Source organism: Kryptolebias marmoratus, linkage group LG3, assembly GCF_001649575.2.
Source record: "Kryptolebias marmoratus isolate JLee-2015 linkage group LG3, ASM164957v2, whole genome shotgun sequence".
Taxonomy (NCBI): domain Eukaryota; kingdom Metazoa; phylum Chordata; class Actinopteri; order Cyprinodontiformes; family Rivulidae; genus Kryptolebias; species Kryptolebias marmoratus.
Genome location: NC_051432.1, coordinates 2,340,305 through 2,356,950, shown reverse-complemented (window position 1 = coordinate 2,356,950; position 16,646 = coordinate 2,340,305). Strand labels below are relative to the sequence as shown.

General features: G+C 40.1%; 1 protein-coding gene across 1 annotated transcript in view; it reads left to right on the top strand.

Annotated features, from left to right (window-relative positions):
- The window catches only part of usp43a (ubiquitin specific peptidase 43a), a 191,987-nt gene that overhangs the window by 80,554 nt on the left and 94,787 nt on the right, over window positions 1–16,646 (top strand). The window contains exons 7-8 of the mRNA XM_017427695.3: window positions 10,190–10,358; window positions 14,934–15,045. Of these exons, the coding sequence (XP_017283184.1) occupies window positions 10,190–10,358; window positions 14,934–15,045 (281 nt within the window). The remainder of the gene's footprint in view (window positions 1–10,189; window positions 10,359–14,933; window positions 15,046–16,646) is intronic.

The following is a 16,646-nucleotide window of genomic DNA, read 5'->3' as shown; positions in this document are numbered from 1 at the left end:
ATTCATTTTCAATGAGAAAAAAATGGCAGAAAAAGCTAAATATCTGAAACAGCCGAAATTGCACCAATACCAAAAGTCATAGCGGTCTTGTCATTAATGAGCTGAACGTTTTGATATATGAACGGTTGAAATAGCTGAAAAAATTGCGGAACGAGTTAGATGCCGAAAAACGTACGGAATAGTGAAAGAAGAATAATAGATAAGAAAGAGAAACAGGAAAACAATGGTGTGAATGCTTAAAAGCATTCACACAATAATAATAGATAATAAAGAGAAACAGGAAAACAATGGTGTGAATGCTTAAAAGCATTCACACAATTAGGTCAACACGTCGGTGACTGTTTCTTTCACGGGGCTGTGGTGAGTTGTTCAATTACACTGAAGAAGATAATATTTGTAGCCAGAAATTGTTTGACTTTATTCTGATAATCGACTCGTCTCTCTCTCTCGAACCCTTTATGTGGGATTTAGTTCCCCCTGAAGAAGGAACATCAATAATTCAGTTCTTTGCTCAAAGTGGTCATGAAAAATTAAGGCTCTTCACTTTCTCAATAGGAGGCATTTCTATTGTCAGTTCACACTTTGAGAACAGCGTCACAGTAACAGGAGAGGGACTGACGGGCACTCCAGCTTACGTGCTCAAAATCACATGGTTCTGTCTTTTCAAACAGCATTACGCCGACTCCTATTGATTTCTTTGAGACTTTCCAAAATTCAAATGATTCTCGCTAAACCTTACGTCAAATGTAACCTAACCTAAAATGAATAGTTCAGCTCTTTTAAAGTGGAGCTCCTGGACAGGTTGAGAACAATGTCGTCTTGTGTAGGAAGCTTTTTGAACGGTGTGCGTGACGGGACGGCTAAAGGCTGGGACCAAATTGAATTGCTTCTGTCTTCAAGCAACTCTGAAATTTCAAAGCGTATCATTTGAAGACTTTTTCATTTCCTTATAATTACCATCAATGTTGCATTACATGGTCAACCCAGCATTAATAAGAATAAGAATGCAGTGTAATGACAATGATGACAATGAAAAGGTTAAAAATTACAGATCGTATGAACTATGACTTTTTAAAGATGGCAGCAATCCACTTTGGTCTCTGCTTCATTAGGAACTATCAGCATAATCAATAGTTTAAAGACTTTTCAGAGAGGGATAAGAGGGATTTTTCCTCTTCCAAGTTCTTGCAGTCTGAAAGCACCAAAAGTGACTCAGAGTTTATGGAAATTTTCCAGAAGAGTTACCTCTGTTGTCAGTAACTATAACGCTAAACAGCAGTGGCTGTTTTCACTTTGTGAGTCGGGCTCTTTGTTTTTTGTGGCAAAGTAAAATCCAAGAGAACCTAGAGCTTTATTATGACACCTGCATGGGAGCTCCGTGAGAGAAAAACATCTGACTCAAACGTCCAAATCTAAAAACCACGCTGATTATTATTATTTCTTTCTTTTTCGGCTGCTCCCTTCTGCAGAGGTCGCCACAGCAAGCGAACCCGCACGGATGATTTGGCAATTGTTTTACACCAAATGACCTTCCTGATGCAACCTGGGCTTGAACCCAGAGCCTCAGAATTAGAAGACAAACATGATTTTTAAAAAAAAACAACAACAACAAGAAAAAAACCACACTGATGATAAAAAATTATGAAACAGCTGGTTCAATTCTTCATTTTGAAACTGTACTCCAGCAAATTCAACCATAAATGTGGGTACAAAACGAGCCAAGGTGGGCAACTAAATAATGTGCAGGGCTAATAATGCGTTTTTGAGAGCTGTGCACACAAGAATAGGTCATGATTTTCAAAAATTGGCCACTCAAAACATGGCCAGATGGCTTGCTTGTCATTCAGTAGCAAACATAGTTTAGTGAGACGTCAATAGAAAATTTGCTTATTTTCTTACAACTTTACCAAACCTTTTTGTCTCCAACTAGTCTCCACAGTCTTGGCCCAGTGAGATACCACCTAGTGTCACAAAAGTCAAAGTGATAAAACTCGATGGGATTGTAGAATAATAAAGTGTGAGAACTGATTGACTCTGCAGATGATGATTCTCTTGTGGTTAGAACATTTTAGACAGCGTTTGAGAACAAAATGAAAAGCACCATTTTACTCTCTTTTTATACGGACACTTGTTGGTGTTTCTATTTGCTGTGGGAACCTGATGCTCAGTTTTGACCCATTACAAACGGCTGCAACACTCCAGCTGCAGTGTTGCCGTTGTCTATCACTCAACTTGTGTGGAAACACAAAACCACATGCCTCCCATGATGGATGACGGTAGAAAAAAAAGCCCACAGGTCCAACGTTGGGATGAATATCTGCCTCACATAACTTTCTTGTGTTCAATGTACTTCTTCCTTTCAGTTTAGGTTTTCATAAATAGATAATAAACTGTTTTTGGGTAAAGCACAAGAATGCTAACTCGACAGTTTCTGTTAGGCTATTGGAGAGCAGTGCAAAAACTTTCAGTCCTGACCAAAAAAATCATAAACTAGCTACCTTGATTTTATTTTTTCCCCACTTGAAGTCTCTTTATAGATAATATAACTGCCAAACATTGGGAAATCCTGTAGATGTATATTTTCTCTCTGCTGGACAGAGATAATTATCAATATATGGAATTTACAAAAAAAAAAAAAAACATTCTTTAAAAACATATAAAGGTTTTTACCTCAACATGTAGTGAAGTAATTGTATTTTAGTGATGCTGAAGAAAAGTCATTTTTGACCAACAGTTTGTCACAAGTGGCTAACATCTGGGGGATGTTCCTGTTTCGGTCATAGACTGGAACAAGTGTCCTCACCTTCTGAAGCCAGCGGGAAGCGTTTTACAGAAGCTGCCATGTTGTTGTGATGGAACCGGCCTCTCTAAACCAGCGATGTTGGGCTTTAAGTCCCGCCTACTCCCAGGAACAGGAACTCTGTTCTGGCTTCGGCTTCTGGGTCCACGTCAGAGGTCCATCCATATGCACTACTGAGGTTTTGTCCATCCATCAATCCATCCATCCATTTTCTTTACCTGCTTCTCCATTCCGGGTCGCGGGGAGCTGGTGCCTATACTGAGGTTTTGTGTTTTGAGGAAACAACAGCAGTCAGAGATAGACAACAAACACACACGCACACAAAGTCGGGTCCTAAGTGGCACATCCGTGTCTCATTTCACCCTCAGTAGCTCAGGCAATTTGCACAAATTGTAAATAGAGTAATAAAGCTGTGTGAGAAAATGACTCCTGCTCGAAGAAGAATTGAGGAAACTGCTAATGTAATGTGACACTTTCTCGAAATTAAAAGGTATATAGCCTCCATCGGTGTTGGAGCTTCGTGGGTTTTAGGAATCGCTTGCAAGTAGAGGACAAACAAATTAAGATAAATTGGTTGTTTATACCATAATAGAGACTCCTCGGGTCATAATGTTAGGCGACGAGTAAGAAATCCACTCAGGCAGGCAAATTCTACATACGAAGGTAATTTCAAATCTTTTTTTTTTTTAACTATAATTTTCTAATTTACACAAATTTACTGTAGCAAGTCAAAGAGCCATGGTCTCATTCTGTCTGCCCACATCGATAATATTTAACCCCTCACATTTTGTACGATTGCCATTTTGAGTCAATTTTGACAATCTGCGTGAGAACTCGGACAAGTTGCTCTTAGTCACGTTGTCAGCACTTCATATCAGTCAGTTCCTAAACAGCCATATCAATATTTAATACTCATTTTAGCTTATGTGACTGATGGGAATATCAAGAGCTCACACAGAACAGCTCTGAGGTTCTCGCACGTTTTCACTCATGATGAAGCACATCTACTTTTTTCTGGAACGTAACTACAACAGCACTTTAAAGGCTGTTTGATATTAACAAGTTTGGGATGGTATTTAAAACATGATGCAACTAAGTGTAAATTCCCCTGGGCTATTTCAATCACTGAGGCTTTGTTGCTCCTATGTGCTGTTTTCCTTTAATATAAGGATGCAGAGCAGATGTTGTGACAGCTGCTGATGCAATGCTGGGCCGCCTTATTGTAGATCAAACAGAGGATGAGCTGGATGCTGTTGAGGGGAGGTAGAACACGAGGAAAATTGGATTTGGAAAAACGGAAAGATTAAGATTGCATTAGGTGTATTCAGTCTCATCCTAATCTGACATTTTTGCTGTGGACGGGAAACTCGGGGCGTTCTCAGCAGCCATCAGGGCCATCCTGTGGTCAGAAGGCTGTCAGGGTGTCAGATTTGTCCAGGAGTGAGCCCACGCTCCGCTGCCTTTCTGCTCCACTGTTAACATCTTCCTGGCAGGAGTCACTCCGTCTGAGTTGCCTTTTAATCTGATAACGTTTTTGCCCTCATCTGTGTGTGTGTGTGTCTTTGTATGTCTGTCTGTCAGCAAAATATCTAAAGAACCACTGAACAGATTTGAATTAAACCTTCAGAAAGTAATCACTGGATGTACATCTACAACTCCATAACATTTGGAGGCAACCCAATTCCATTTACCTGGCACTGCCAGCACAAAAATGACTATAATTCAGTCAGTTTTACTGATATTGAGCTAAAATTTGGCGTGTTAGTAGCTGAGAATTATCCTAACACATACTCCAAGCGCTACACATTGTGCTGCATCCTAAGTTAAGCCTTTGGCCTGAACTGTTGAAGTTAACTATCTTTGATTATTAGGAAAATGTCTTGTGAACTACTGGATGGATTTTAATGATGCATTTAGAAAGTAATGGATGTATAACTACAGCTGATTAACTTTTGGAATCAAACCATTTACGGTGGCTAAATGACATTAGCAAACATAGAAATGGCTGTAACCCAATCAGTTTTACAAATATTGAGCTAAAATTTGGTGTGGCCATAACTAAGAGTTAGTCACAACAGATACTTTGAGTGCTAAAAAAAATGTGTCCGATTGTGCACCAATATTATTTGACCAAAAGACCTGTAACATTGTCATTTCTCAGCATCTTAGTTTATATCTTTGACATAAAAGGAGATGGGGGATATGCATTACTAAGCATTGTGAGGCCTTTAGTTAAGATTTTGTTTTTGTTGCAGATTTACACATTGGTAAAGAGCTAAGAGAAATGTCTGAAAGTAAGGACTTGGCTGTGGAACAGCAGAAAACTAACTGTGTTAGGCTTTTTCAATATTACCAGCCTTTGTGTTTATGTGCAAAACATGCCTACGTGTCACACCGGATGTCAGAGATACTAATTGAGTTCATTTGTATCATGTTTACATTTTATTGTGCTTACAGGCGTCAGTAAATCATCTAAGTAGGCCAGTAATTTATCTAAGTAGACCAGCCAATCACCCAAGTAACGTCACTGTACCTCTGATAATCTTTGTATCAGGATTGATAGACAGAATGTTTCACAACAAGCTGTAAGTTCTGTTTGTGTGATTATTCTGTGTGGCAGAACCGGTCCTGACCGATTCAGCCCCCACCCATTCCTCGTTTCTAATAAAAAGATGCTGATGCTACAGGACTTGAGAACTCACTGGAGTTTGACCCAAAAGGTCGTTGCTCGAGTGACTTCTCCTTTTGCAGAAGTATCCTAAAAACAATTTACTCTCTCTCTCTGTGGTTCTTTGTTTAGGTTGGGTAACTTAGAAAATCCCCAACAAACTGTATATACTACAAGTATTTATTTCTAATGAAAACTGAGACTTGTCATCTAAAGATGCTGACAGAGACACAGCTGACATTCAATAAGGAATTAAGAGATCTTTGATTTTCAAAAGTATCAAAAACTAAAAGAACATGACACTCCCATTCACCGCAACCTATAGGACTTAATGAGCAATGAAATATTAAGTCCTCTTAGTTATTTACCCCAGTCTTTTTTGTTGTTATTTCACTCAATGCCTGAATAGTTTTTTATTAACGTTGAGGGCTGATTTGTTTGTAAGACCCTCTTCACACTGGATGACGACACGTCTACAACCTACATGATCTATTAAAATTAGCAATGCGCATTTTAAGCAAAAACAATCATTTTTAACAGTAACGTTTATTTTACTTTAAATAATTGGCTTCAGATATGGAGACATCTACTGCTGCTAATTCAGCCAGCCAAGGAGCTTTATATTCCTTCATTTTCATTGGCCCAATGGATCAACGTGGAGGAGGATGCATGTATTCTGGCAGAAGAGCTGAGCTCACCCATGACCAGAGTTTCTACTTTATAATTCTTTTCATTTCAACTGAGATGGCAGAAAGACACTCGGGATGCTCCAGGTTGATTTCCTTCTCTTTTCTTTTTCTCTTTTCAGCAGGGTGGTGGATGGCAGGTGTTGTTGTTTATAAAGAAAAAGCACTCCAGCTGGAAAATCGCTGTTACGAAAGAACTTGCTGTGACACGACCAGGTGCCAGTTTATAAAAAAAAAAAAGGGACCCTTGTGACAATCGTGTTCATTGTTTGAATTTGTCCTTTTAACTCTACTTTGTATATTCAAAAATTGCTGCCCGTCTCTAATAAGAATGTGATTACCAGGTTTCTACTGTTAGTTTCCTTGTCATTGAGACGCTCTGCATCCTCACCCGTGCCTCTATACGTCCCACCTGGCACAGCACTCGTGGACTGTGTCAGGATGCAGCCACCCACAAGAAGATCACAACATTCGAACACGTCACTACCCTCATGGGTATCACATATGCTCGAGGTTGTTTTTATGTCCCGATCAGAGTCGAAGCTTAGGCGTGAAGCCAGCCCTGCTTCGAATTCTCAACAACCGAGCCATTCCAATCCACGCAGGCTTCGTGTCATTAATACTCTGCCACCACACTCCACCACCCAGGACCCCAATTTTCTGCCACTTTGATGATAAGCCACTAGGGCCTTGCTGTGGACGTTTTGAGTATGCTCAAACCCCTCCGTGACCTAGCACATGGAATTGGGAGCCCATCTAGATCCTGCAAAGACCATCCATGTTCTTGGGGATCATTTTTTTTATTGTAGTTGGGTCTCATCCAGTGGGAAGGGGGCCAAAAGTTAATGAAAAATGCAATGACCATTGGTCACTGAAAGAGGGGAGAGTGTAAGATAACCAAAATGCAAAAAAAGGAGAAGAATTATGGTGAAAGGGTAGAGTTTCTGTAGAACGGAGCTGTTTAATTAATGTTGCCACTAAGTCCAATCTGAGGAATGATTTATTTTTCTCGCCTCTTCGCAACCTTTTTTTCCTCTGCACCTCTAGCCTTTTTCTCCCTTGTTCACTTAAGGCTTTGTTTATCTTTTAATTACAGATTGAAGATTACATGAAAGATGCCACCAGCCGTGACACCGTGACAATAACAACAAACGCTAATATCCTATTAAAAGATCAGTGAGTTTAGACGTTTCTGCAAAGGAGGTTTTTGTTAGTATGACAGTTCCCCCCTGAGAAAAGTTATCTCGCTCCTCACCGTGGGAATTAAATGTTTAAAATTAGACAGCATTGCTCCTTTCTATACACCCAGCCTCTCCAGTCTGGTTGCTCTAACTCATCCCCATTTCCAACCCCCACCTGCCGTTCTCATCTGTCCATCATACAGAGTGGGGGGTGAGAAGCCTGGTGTGAGATTGAGAGTCTGCCAGGAGCTTGTTACATCACACCTGGGAATGACGGCGCGTGTCAAACATCGTGTACACGCTCTGGTTTCAGAATGACAATCGAAGATATTAAATGTTAGGAAAGAGTGGGTCCACTGTATCGAAACACCTCCCTCTGCAGATATTTTGCTGCCTCTGCTGTTCGCTTTAAGCTGTGTGTGAACACTTGACATGAAGCAGTGGCTCATGGTGTCACATCGTGGAATGATAGGCTTGAAACCTAATATTACCTGTTGCTTTGTGTCAGTAACAAACCAACAATTGGTGTCGATGTTACCGTGTCATGAGATCTTTGTTTAAAACTTGGACATGTTAGGCCGAGGGCATTATTCGACATAACTTCAAGGAATGCTACTTTTATTACTGCCACCAAAGACAAAGGGCAATAATGTTTTGCCTGTGTGTGTGTGTTTGTCTGTTGTGTAACCAAAATATCTCATGAACGACTGGACAGATTTTATTGAGACACTCAAAGCATTAATTGGGTGGACGTCTACAACTGCTTAACCTTTCGGGTCAATCCAAGATGGCACAACTAATCCATATTAGCCAGCACAAAAATGACAACTCCATTGATTCTTCATATATAGAACTAAAATTTGATGAGGTAGTAACTATTTAACTGGTTTTACATATGCTATAAATAAACTTTGACCTGCTTTTATCGTATGTTGTTTTATAGTAACACAGCTGTAGAGTTTTAGCCACAGATGTGGAAACGCTCCGATCAGCCCTTTTTAGGATTTGTGACCACATCCTAGTCTGCCCTGTTCAGCAAATGCCGGTCTCGTTCAGATCTTAGGTTTAGTCACGGCGATGTCCCGTCCCACAGAGTTAAGTCAGCAGACCCCGCAGAGCAGCAAGAAGCTGCTTCAAATGCTTCACCAGCAAACCTTTGTCACCTCCCGCCATCATTTTTTATTCTTTTCCACATATCTATTTTAACAAATGTAATTTGCTCTTCAGCAGAACAGGTACCTTTTTTTCTGTTTTAGTTTGCTTGAAGGAAATTTTTGTTTTTTCAGGCGACGATTTGTGTTCCTTCGTAATTTGTCTGCTTGCTTTTGTGGAGGAATTACAATTATGCTTAACATCTGTTCACGCTCCGTGAATTCAGGGTTCTGTGTCTGTGTGTGTGTGTGTGAGGGGGAGCGATGTTGGACGGTGGCAGTGATTAATTGCATGTTAGGGATCAAACAAGCGCTATTTAATTAAATCTTTTGATAATGTGAAAGTTTATGTTTCCTTGGAGACACGAGGTTGTGCCTTCTGGAGCCCCTCCAGCTATTACCCCACCATTAATCACAGCAGCAGCTTCTTTCCGTGTGTGGAAGTGTGTGCGCGGTGGCAGAGGCAATTCCTTTTTACAGCTCCTCGGGGTAAACAACAATCAAAGGGCAGCTCTGCCATAGTGGACATTTTTGGAAATGTTTTTCTCTGAGTCATTGTGTAAACATGTCACGGGAGATGGCAGCGTTTGTGTAGCTGTTTACTCATTTTGGCACCCGGAGCTGTTTTATTACCATTTAATCTTGCCTCTCAGCCTAATAGAATTGACTTTTAAAATGAATCATATTATCATAAACCTGTTAGAGGAAGGCACACCATTACAAACAGCGCTGGCGAAACATTTTCACATGTTTAGGTTTGTTGAACAGTCGGCGGGCCGTGTCCTTATCAGGGTGAGACATGGGTTTGTTTGTGTCTCTTTCCTGTCCTCTCCACCCCCCAGCTGGTTGAGGCAGATCCTGGTTCTGCTGGAGGTTTCTTCCTGTTTGAAGGGAATCATTCCTCCCCCACGGCCACCCACGTTGCTGTTTTTGTTCAGAATGTTCGATTACAGGAACATCTCAATGAACTGAAATATCCTAAAAAGTTCATTTCAGTTTTTCTGGTTCAGAAAGTGAAACTTATATATTCTGTAGATTCATTCCATGCAGCGTGATTGATTAAAAACCTTTATTTTTGTTCATTTTGATGAATTTGGCTTACAGGCGATGACCCAAAACTCAGTTTTAGGACAATTTAATTAGGGGTTTAATTAGCTGTTAGTTGTAATCATCAAAATGAACAGAAATAAACATTTGAAGTATATAACTATGTGTAGAACGAATCTATATAATATGCAGTATAAGTTTCATGGTATGCATGGTTTGATAGGATTCGGATTTGTTGTTTTTATCTATAGTTCCCTCAGATTTATATTGTGAATTATTGCTTGAAGAAAATAAAATAGTTTAAATTGAAACAAAAAGCAAACAGTCTTACTGTCTATGTTGTGTTTGTTAAGGACATCAGAACATGTCTGAAGACATCTCATTTGATGTGTGAAAAATCTGTTTTACATATTTTAACAAGCGTAAACATTGCGTACTGAAGGAGCTTGGCTTGTGCTGTAAGTTGAATAAAATGCATTCATTTCCTTTTTTTTTATTGTGAAAAGACAGATTTAGTTGGTGTTTTAGATTTTCTTTCTTAATATGTTATTTGGTTGGGAAGTATAGGTGATGTTTGCTAAAAAATCATATAACTTTTGCTTCCCCATCAGCATGTTGGTACTCCTGAAACGTCTCTCCCTGCCTCCTCTGCTCAGGGTATCACCACAGCCTCCCCTCGTCTCCTTACTCCTCCTGGACTGGGCCTGAGGGTCAGAGGTTACCTGCTTCGGGACGCCTCTCCTCGGAGTACCTGAATCAGAGCAGCTCCGCCAAAATCCTCCTCCTCATGTGCAACACAACCGGATCAGGGCAGCAAGCAGTCAGGTGAGCTCAGTAGGGCCTCCTACAAGGCCTCTACTGAACCCCACACACTGTGTCCACGCATATAGACTAAATGTTATGGAGTTCTGGAGGCAGTCTTTTTATGGCTCTAAGGCAAGACTATTCAAGTTCAGTTACAAGTGGACGTTACATAAACAGCACCGGGCGTTTGAGGGCCAACAATTCCAATAAAATAAGCTAAAAACAAGGAAACGCCACAACATAAAAGATCTGATGGAACTCAAACTGAACTTTGACGAGTGTCCAATCCAAGATGGCCAACACGAAAACGGTTTTAACTCAGTAAGTTTTACAGATATTAAGCTACAGTTTGATATGGTTGTAGCAGACGGTGATTCGTGATTCAGACTCTGAGCATATCTTGTTGATCTTGTAGGTGAAAGTTCATTATATTACTTATAAGACTGGACCACAATAGCTACAATGGCAATATTTCTCAATAATAACATCATTAAACACTGGTAATTGTTGGCAAAGTGATCAAAAAATGATTTTTAGTTCATTTTCTTTGAAATCATCAGATTTCTGTACCTACTTTCCATCTTGTTGGCTTTAAAAGAGACACTTTAATGCTTTCAATAAGTTTAGCTAATGCCACTTTTGCTGTTTTCTTCTCTTTATACCGCAGCCTTGCTTCCTTTTGCACAGATCAGATGGACGGGTCAGTGAAACAGCCTGTCTTCTCCGTCATCTTGGTTTACCAAAGTTTGTCTGTTTGACAGAGGCAGTTTAATATGAGGCTTAAAGTATGAAAGTAGCTCAGAGTTTTTAGCATGTTCAGACAAGTCACTTTGGGATTTTGGCAGCTTTATGGGGGTCAAAGAAATTTCAAAGGGCCGTATCTGGCCTGAGGGCCACTTGTTGAAAAGGCCTGCTCTAAAGTAACATTCTTGAACAGATTTACATTTACCTGGCAGTCTGTAAAGTACAACATCTTCACAGTCGCTTGTTGTTTCATAGCATTACTGTTGAGGATGTTGTAAAATTAAAAAAAAACTTCATTGGACACTTACATTTATGTTGCCAACCTGACTGCAATATCTTTAAGAAATTAAATTTTGTCAACAAAGATGCCTTCAGAGAGCCTGGACAGCTGTTTTTTAAAAGATTGAAAGAAAGTTTGTCTTTTTAGAAAAAAAAATAAATAAAAAAGGTGTCTCAAAACTTTTGTGCAGTCCTGTTTTAGGCCACATCTACATCTACACTACTCCAGTTTTCAACATATATTTTTTTTTATCTCTCGCTCTCTTTTTTTTTTCCTTCCAGATGATTCTAACAGCTCCCTGTGATTTCCTCCGGTTTCCTCCCGCAGACTAAAAACATGCATGTTAGGTTCACTGGTAACTAAATTGTTCCAAGGTGTGAGTGAGAGGGTGAATGGTTGTTTGTCTCCATGTGTCCCTGTGATGGACTTGCGACCTGTCCAGGGTGTCGGACGGACGGACGGACGGACGGACGGACGGACGGACGGACGGACGGATGGATGGATGGAGGGATGGATGGAGGGATGGATGGAGGGATGGATGGATGGATGATTCTAACAAAATCTCTAAAAGACTTATGCTTTGCCACTAGGTGGCGAGCACAGCCACATTGACGACAACTCAAAATAAAGAGAAGGGATGTTTCTTAATTTCGCTAAAGATGTCCCCAGAACTATTTATCTTTCTTTGATGCCGTTTAGAGTTTCCTTTATTTTTAACCATTTCTGCACACAATCACACTTTAACTCCTTATAGATGATTGTTGTGAATTCGCCTCAAACAGCTTCTGGTCCGAAGCGGCCACTAATCCCTGCTGATGCATACTCCACACATACCAAGGATCACACTGGAAGCTCTCCCCACATCAAGGAGTCGGCCCCTGAGACTGTGCAGCAAAGTGGTTTAGCCGTATCAGGCAGCATTTGAAAGAAACATGTTATAATTCAGTTCAAAGCCCTATTTCAGCAATAGCAGCATCAATAATATAATTTAAATGCCTGAGAATGAAAAATTGAATTACTATTATGCCTGATTATGTCTAATGTAGCTCATTTGTATCATAACTAAATTTATGTTTATTGTATATAATAAAGTCAAATTAACAGTTTCTGTTTAATTTAGCATCTGTTTGATAGCAAAAACAACAATTATTTTTTACATACCTATGAATAAATTCAGACAGTAAAGGGTTAATGTTTAAAGCACCATGTATAAAAACTCTAATCTAGTTTCACTTTCTGCCTAATTTAAGACAAAATACTCCACTTGGATGAGGCATATTTTCTGCAAAATAACGCAAACTCATTGTCTGCCGTCTTTCTGCAGTGTGTGTGTGTGTGTGTTTGTAAAGTCACCCAGTTAAAATGAGTCACAGCACCTTACAGCACGGCCGTCACAATCACTGTTATTAGTTGAATTCAGAAACAAAACAAAAAAAAAGAAGAAAAATCCACTTCGGAAAATGTTTTTGAAAACAAACTGCCTGTTTATCACCGAAAACTTAATTTTTCTAAAATAGCTGGAGTAGTGTGGAAGGCACTCCTGCCAATTCTTGCAGTTTAGTTTTTTTTTTATTTTTTATCATTAGTATTGTTTTTATTTTTAGGCACCTTCATAACACAAACATAACGTTCATTGTGTCAGCTGAGTTTGACATGTTTTCAGGGTTCTGAAGCTTAGCGTTTTTACGGCTCTGAACTTGAGCTGGTCTTAAATTTGCTAAACTAATTATTATTCTAACCGATGTTGAACCTTGAGGTCTTCATTTATCCAGGAAGTCTGTGTCCATAAGGAGGACTTTAGCAGCATCACCACAGTCGTTGTTTGACACGGAGGGAATCATTTTTTTGCAGAGGGGTTTCCGTCAAATTACAGCTCCTAATTTGTGATAAATCCCTTCATGGCTCATTAAAGAGTAACCTGCTACTGACAGACTGAAGAACAGATTTATTTGCCTCCAGATTCAGTCACCGCTCGCCCTTTGGGACTCGCTGTTATTGCTCCCAAACGTGCGAACACGAACACGGCGTTCACACCTCCGTGTGTGGATGGTGGTTTGGACGGGAACAGATTGCAGACGCTTGTGAAAGTCAGATAATGTCAGAGTCTGACATTTGAAACCTCATCTGTTCACAAACCACAAGGCTTGCTTGTAGTAAATATCTGTGTGTGTCCATTTTAGGGATTTCTCTGTAGAAAAGGAGCAGGATATAATGTGAATTACGCTCCAAATTTCTGTGCTGTCAAATATCTTCGGATAAATTGAAGAATATGGACACGCAAACAGTACAGCCGCATGCAAATCTAGAACATTTTGTTCATGAATATATTTCAGTCTATCCTAAAGATGTTCATGTTGTGCCTCAGCTCAAGTATTTTACATTCTTTGTCTGCAAACCAGCTATTCTGTGTGAGGGGCATTATTAAAGGAAAAGAAGGCTTTATATAAACTGAAACTAGAAGGGTTTTTTTTAAACTAAAAGCCAAGGGTTTATATTAATATACAAGAAATGGTTTAAAACCTACATCTTTCAGCTGAAACAAGCCACCTTCCATAAATTTGTCCCATCCTTCAATTAGTTCCAATGCAGCATGAATGAATGTTCAGCACTTCATCTGTCAGGTTTAATAAATTAGCCAAAAAGTGACCCACGCAGGTGTCCGAACTGCTGACGTATTCCCTGATCTCTTAGCTTCGTTTTTCTGTATTCCTTTCAACGCACATATGTCACTTCAGGGGCACAACACAGGACACAACGGATTAACGGAGACACCTTGATGGACTCAGCAGTTTTGATACAGACACAGAGAGATCCAACAACTTTTCTTGTAGCATTCTCAGTAAAACTTGATTCTTGCTGATATTAAAGGGATATTTGATATTTGAACCAAGGTGGGTTTCTGCCATCCTAACGCAGCTCCAGTCTTACATGATTCACAGCTGTTCATGTGAAGACTCTTTCAGAAACACAGTGTCCGTTTCTCAGCACTAGTTGTAGCATTTCTAGTGCAGCCTGGGTTAAATTCTAGCAAGAACATCATATTTCTGCTGAAAACTGCCACAGTATTGACAAGTTAAATATTGCTAGACCACTTTCAAAGCAGTTTTGCCATCTTAAAACAAGTCAAATCTTCAAAAGGTCACAGTTCTTTATGCATATGTTATTATTTTCACTGCTGTCAGATTTGCATGGACATTGTTTTTGTTTGTTTTGGCAGAAATAGGCTGCATCGGGAGTTATAACACTCACTGCCGCTGTTGCTGTTTGCAAACAACTATAGAATTCCACGTAAAAAAAACTATGTAATGCAAAATTGACATTGATTTAAAGGGTTATAAAACTGCATTTACATGAACCAGTATGGACCTTTGCAGACAAGAGCCGTTTAAAGATGGCAGCAATCCAATTTGGTCACGTTCAGACTAGCCGTTAGCTTGTCCTTCTGTTGTTTATTTCTGCAAGCCAAGGCTTTTCAAACAGCCAACTCATCTGGATGTTTTCTTAGTTGAATTTCCTGATTTAAAAGAAAAAGATTCACATCCGTAAAACCTTCACTCTGACTTTCCTCGCAGATTCGGGCCTCCTTTCCTCATGCTCGAAGACAGGAGCATCTCCTGGGACCAGCTCCAGCAGAGCATCCTCAGCCAGCTTTATTACCTCATGCTGAATGGATCTCAGGCTCAGGTACTTCCAGCAGCAGGTCTCCGTCTGCGTCTCCGTTCTGTGTCCTGAGGCTCCTGGACCCTGTGACATACGAGACTGAAATACTAGTAAATAAGCAGACTGAGTATATTGACATTTCCTGCTTTTAGCTTCTTTAAAATGCAGCTTCCTACCTGCTCATTTTTAGGATGTTGATGTTTTTCCTTTTAGCACCACTCTGAGAAGCTTAAGTATGGGTGGTGTGTTAATTAGACAGCAGGTTTGTATGTTCAAAAACACAACTTAAGCATTCATTTTCGGCGCACACATCCCTGCTGCGCCACTCTGTTTGTATTTGCAGGGTTTATCCTGTGATTCTGATGGGTTTGTTTTGCGAACGGCCAGCTCCGCATGTTAAAAACTCTCCTCCACCTGCCTGTCCGCTTATTACGCACGACGAGCTTAAACAGCAGTCATTGAACGGCTCCACTTCAGCTTCATTAGCCCATCTGAAAAGATGTACACCATGAGCCCTAAGCCTCTGCTGTTTACACACACTTGTTCCCATACTTCCTGTGCCTGCTGCAGGCCTTTGAGTTGCCACGGGCAACGGCAGGGTGACAGACAATATTTGATACGGCCTTGCCCAGCAGCTTTCTGCTCCACGAGGGGCTAGGAATGACAGGAAAAGAGCCACATAGGTCTGTTATTTACCAATTGTCATCTTGGTTTCATAGTAAATTCCTCAAAACCTGTCGGGCGAGACACGAAGCAGTTGAGTCCTCGCTTGATCTCATTTCCTGTTTTTCCCATTCATGAAAACAATCAGCAGGCTCCTTCTGTGGCTTTGTGGGTTGTTTAGCGGTTTAAGCCGAACAAGATGGCCTTCATCCCAGGAGTGATGCGTTTCAGTTCTTTGAATGTTCAAGGAAATTGTGAAAAATAATCAAACTGGGGGAACAAATGAATTGTTCCCCCTGTGTTATCTGTACACACACCTGCAGTTTATTATTTCACATCTCAGTCCTTTTCTCTTTAAAAAAAAAAAAAAAAAAATTTGTTCAGGTTTTAAGAAAGGCAGCAGGTTTCTTTTGATCACTGAGCTCGAACATGTTTTTTCTTTAAGTTATGTTTTAGTGCCACCCAGTGGGTTTATTTGATTAATACAACTGAGAGCAGTGGTTCTCACAGTTACCGCCTCAGAAATGTCCCCCCCCCCCTCCAAGTACCACCACTATTACAGAAATTACCAAACAGGAGCACAAGTTTATTTTTTTTATATTTAGGTGGCTTTTTTTTCCAGAACATTTGTTTATACACTGAAACCTAACATAAAACTTAATTACATATACAAAATGCAAGGGGTGTATACACGTATACATTATAAAGAATTACAAAACATTCATAGTGCAGAGGATTACACAAATTCTGGGCACTTTAACCTTATATCATTTTCCCATTTATCCTAGAGCTTGTCAAATTTGTCATATCAAACAAACAAACCACAGGGGCATAATTTTAGGTTCATATATGATACGAATGAGAAAACCGACCTGACCTCTAACCCCGGTTGACCCCCCCCCTCACCATCTCATGGTGTTTTGGTGCCATCCACAGGTTTGTTAAGCAGAATACAACTCGGG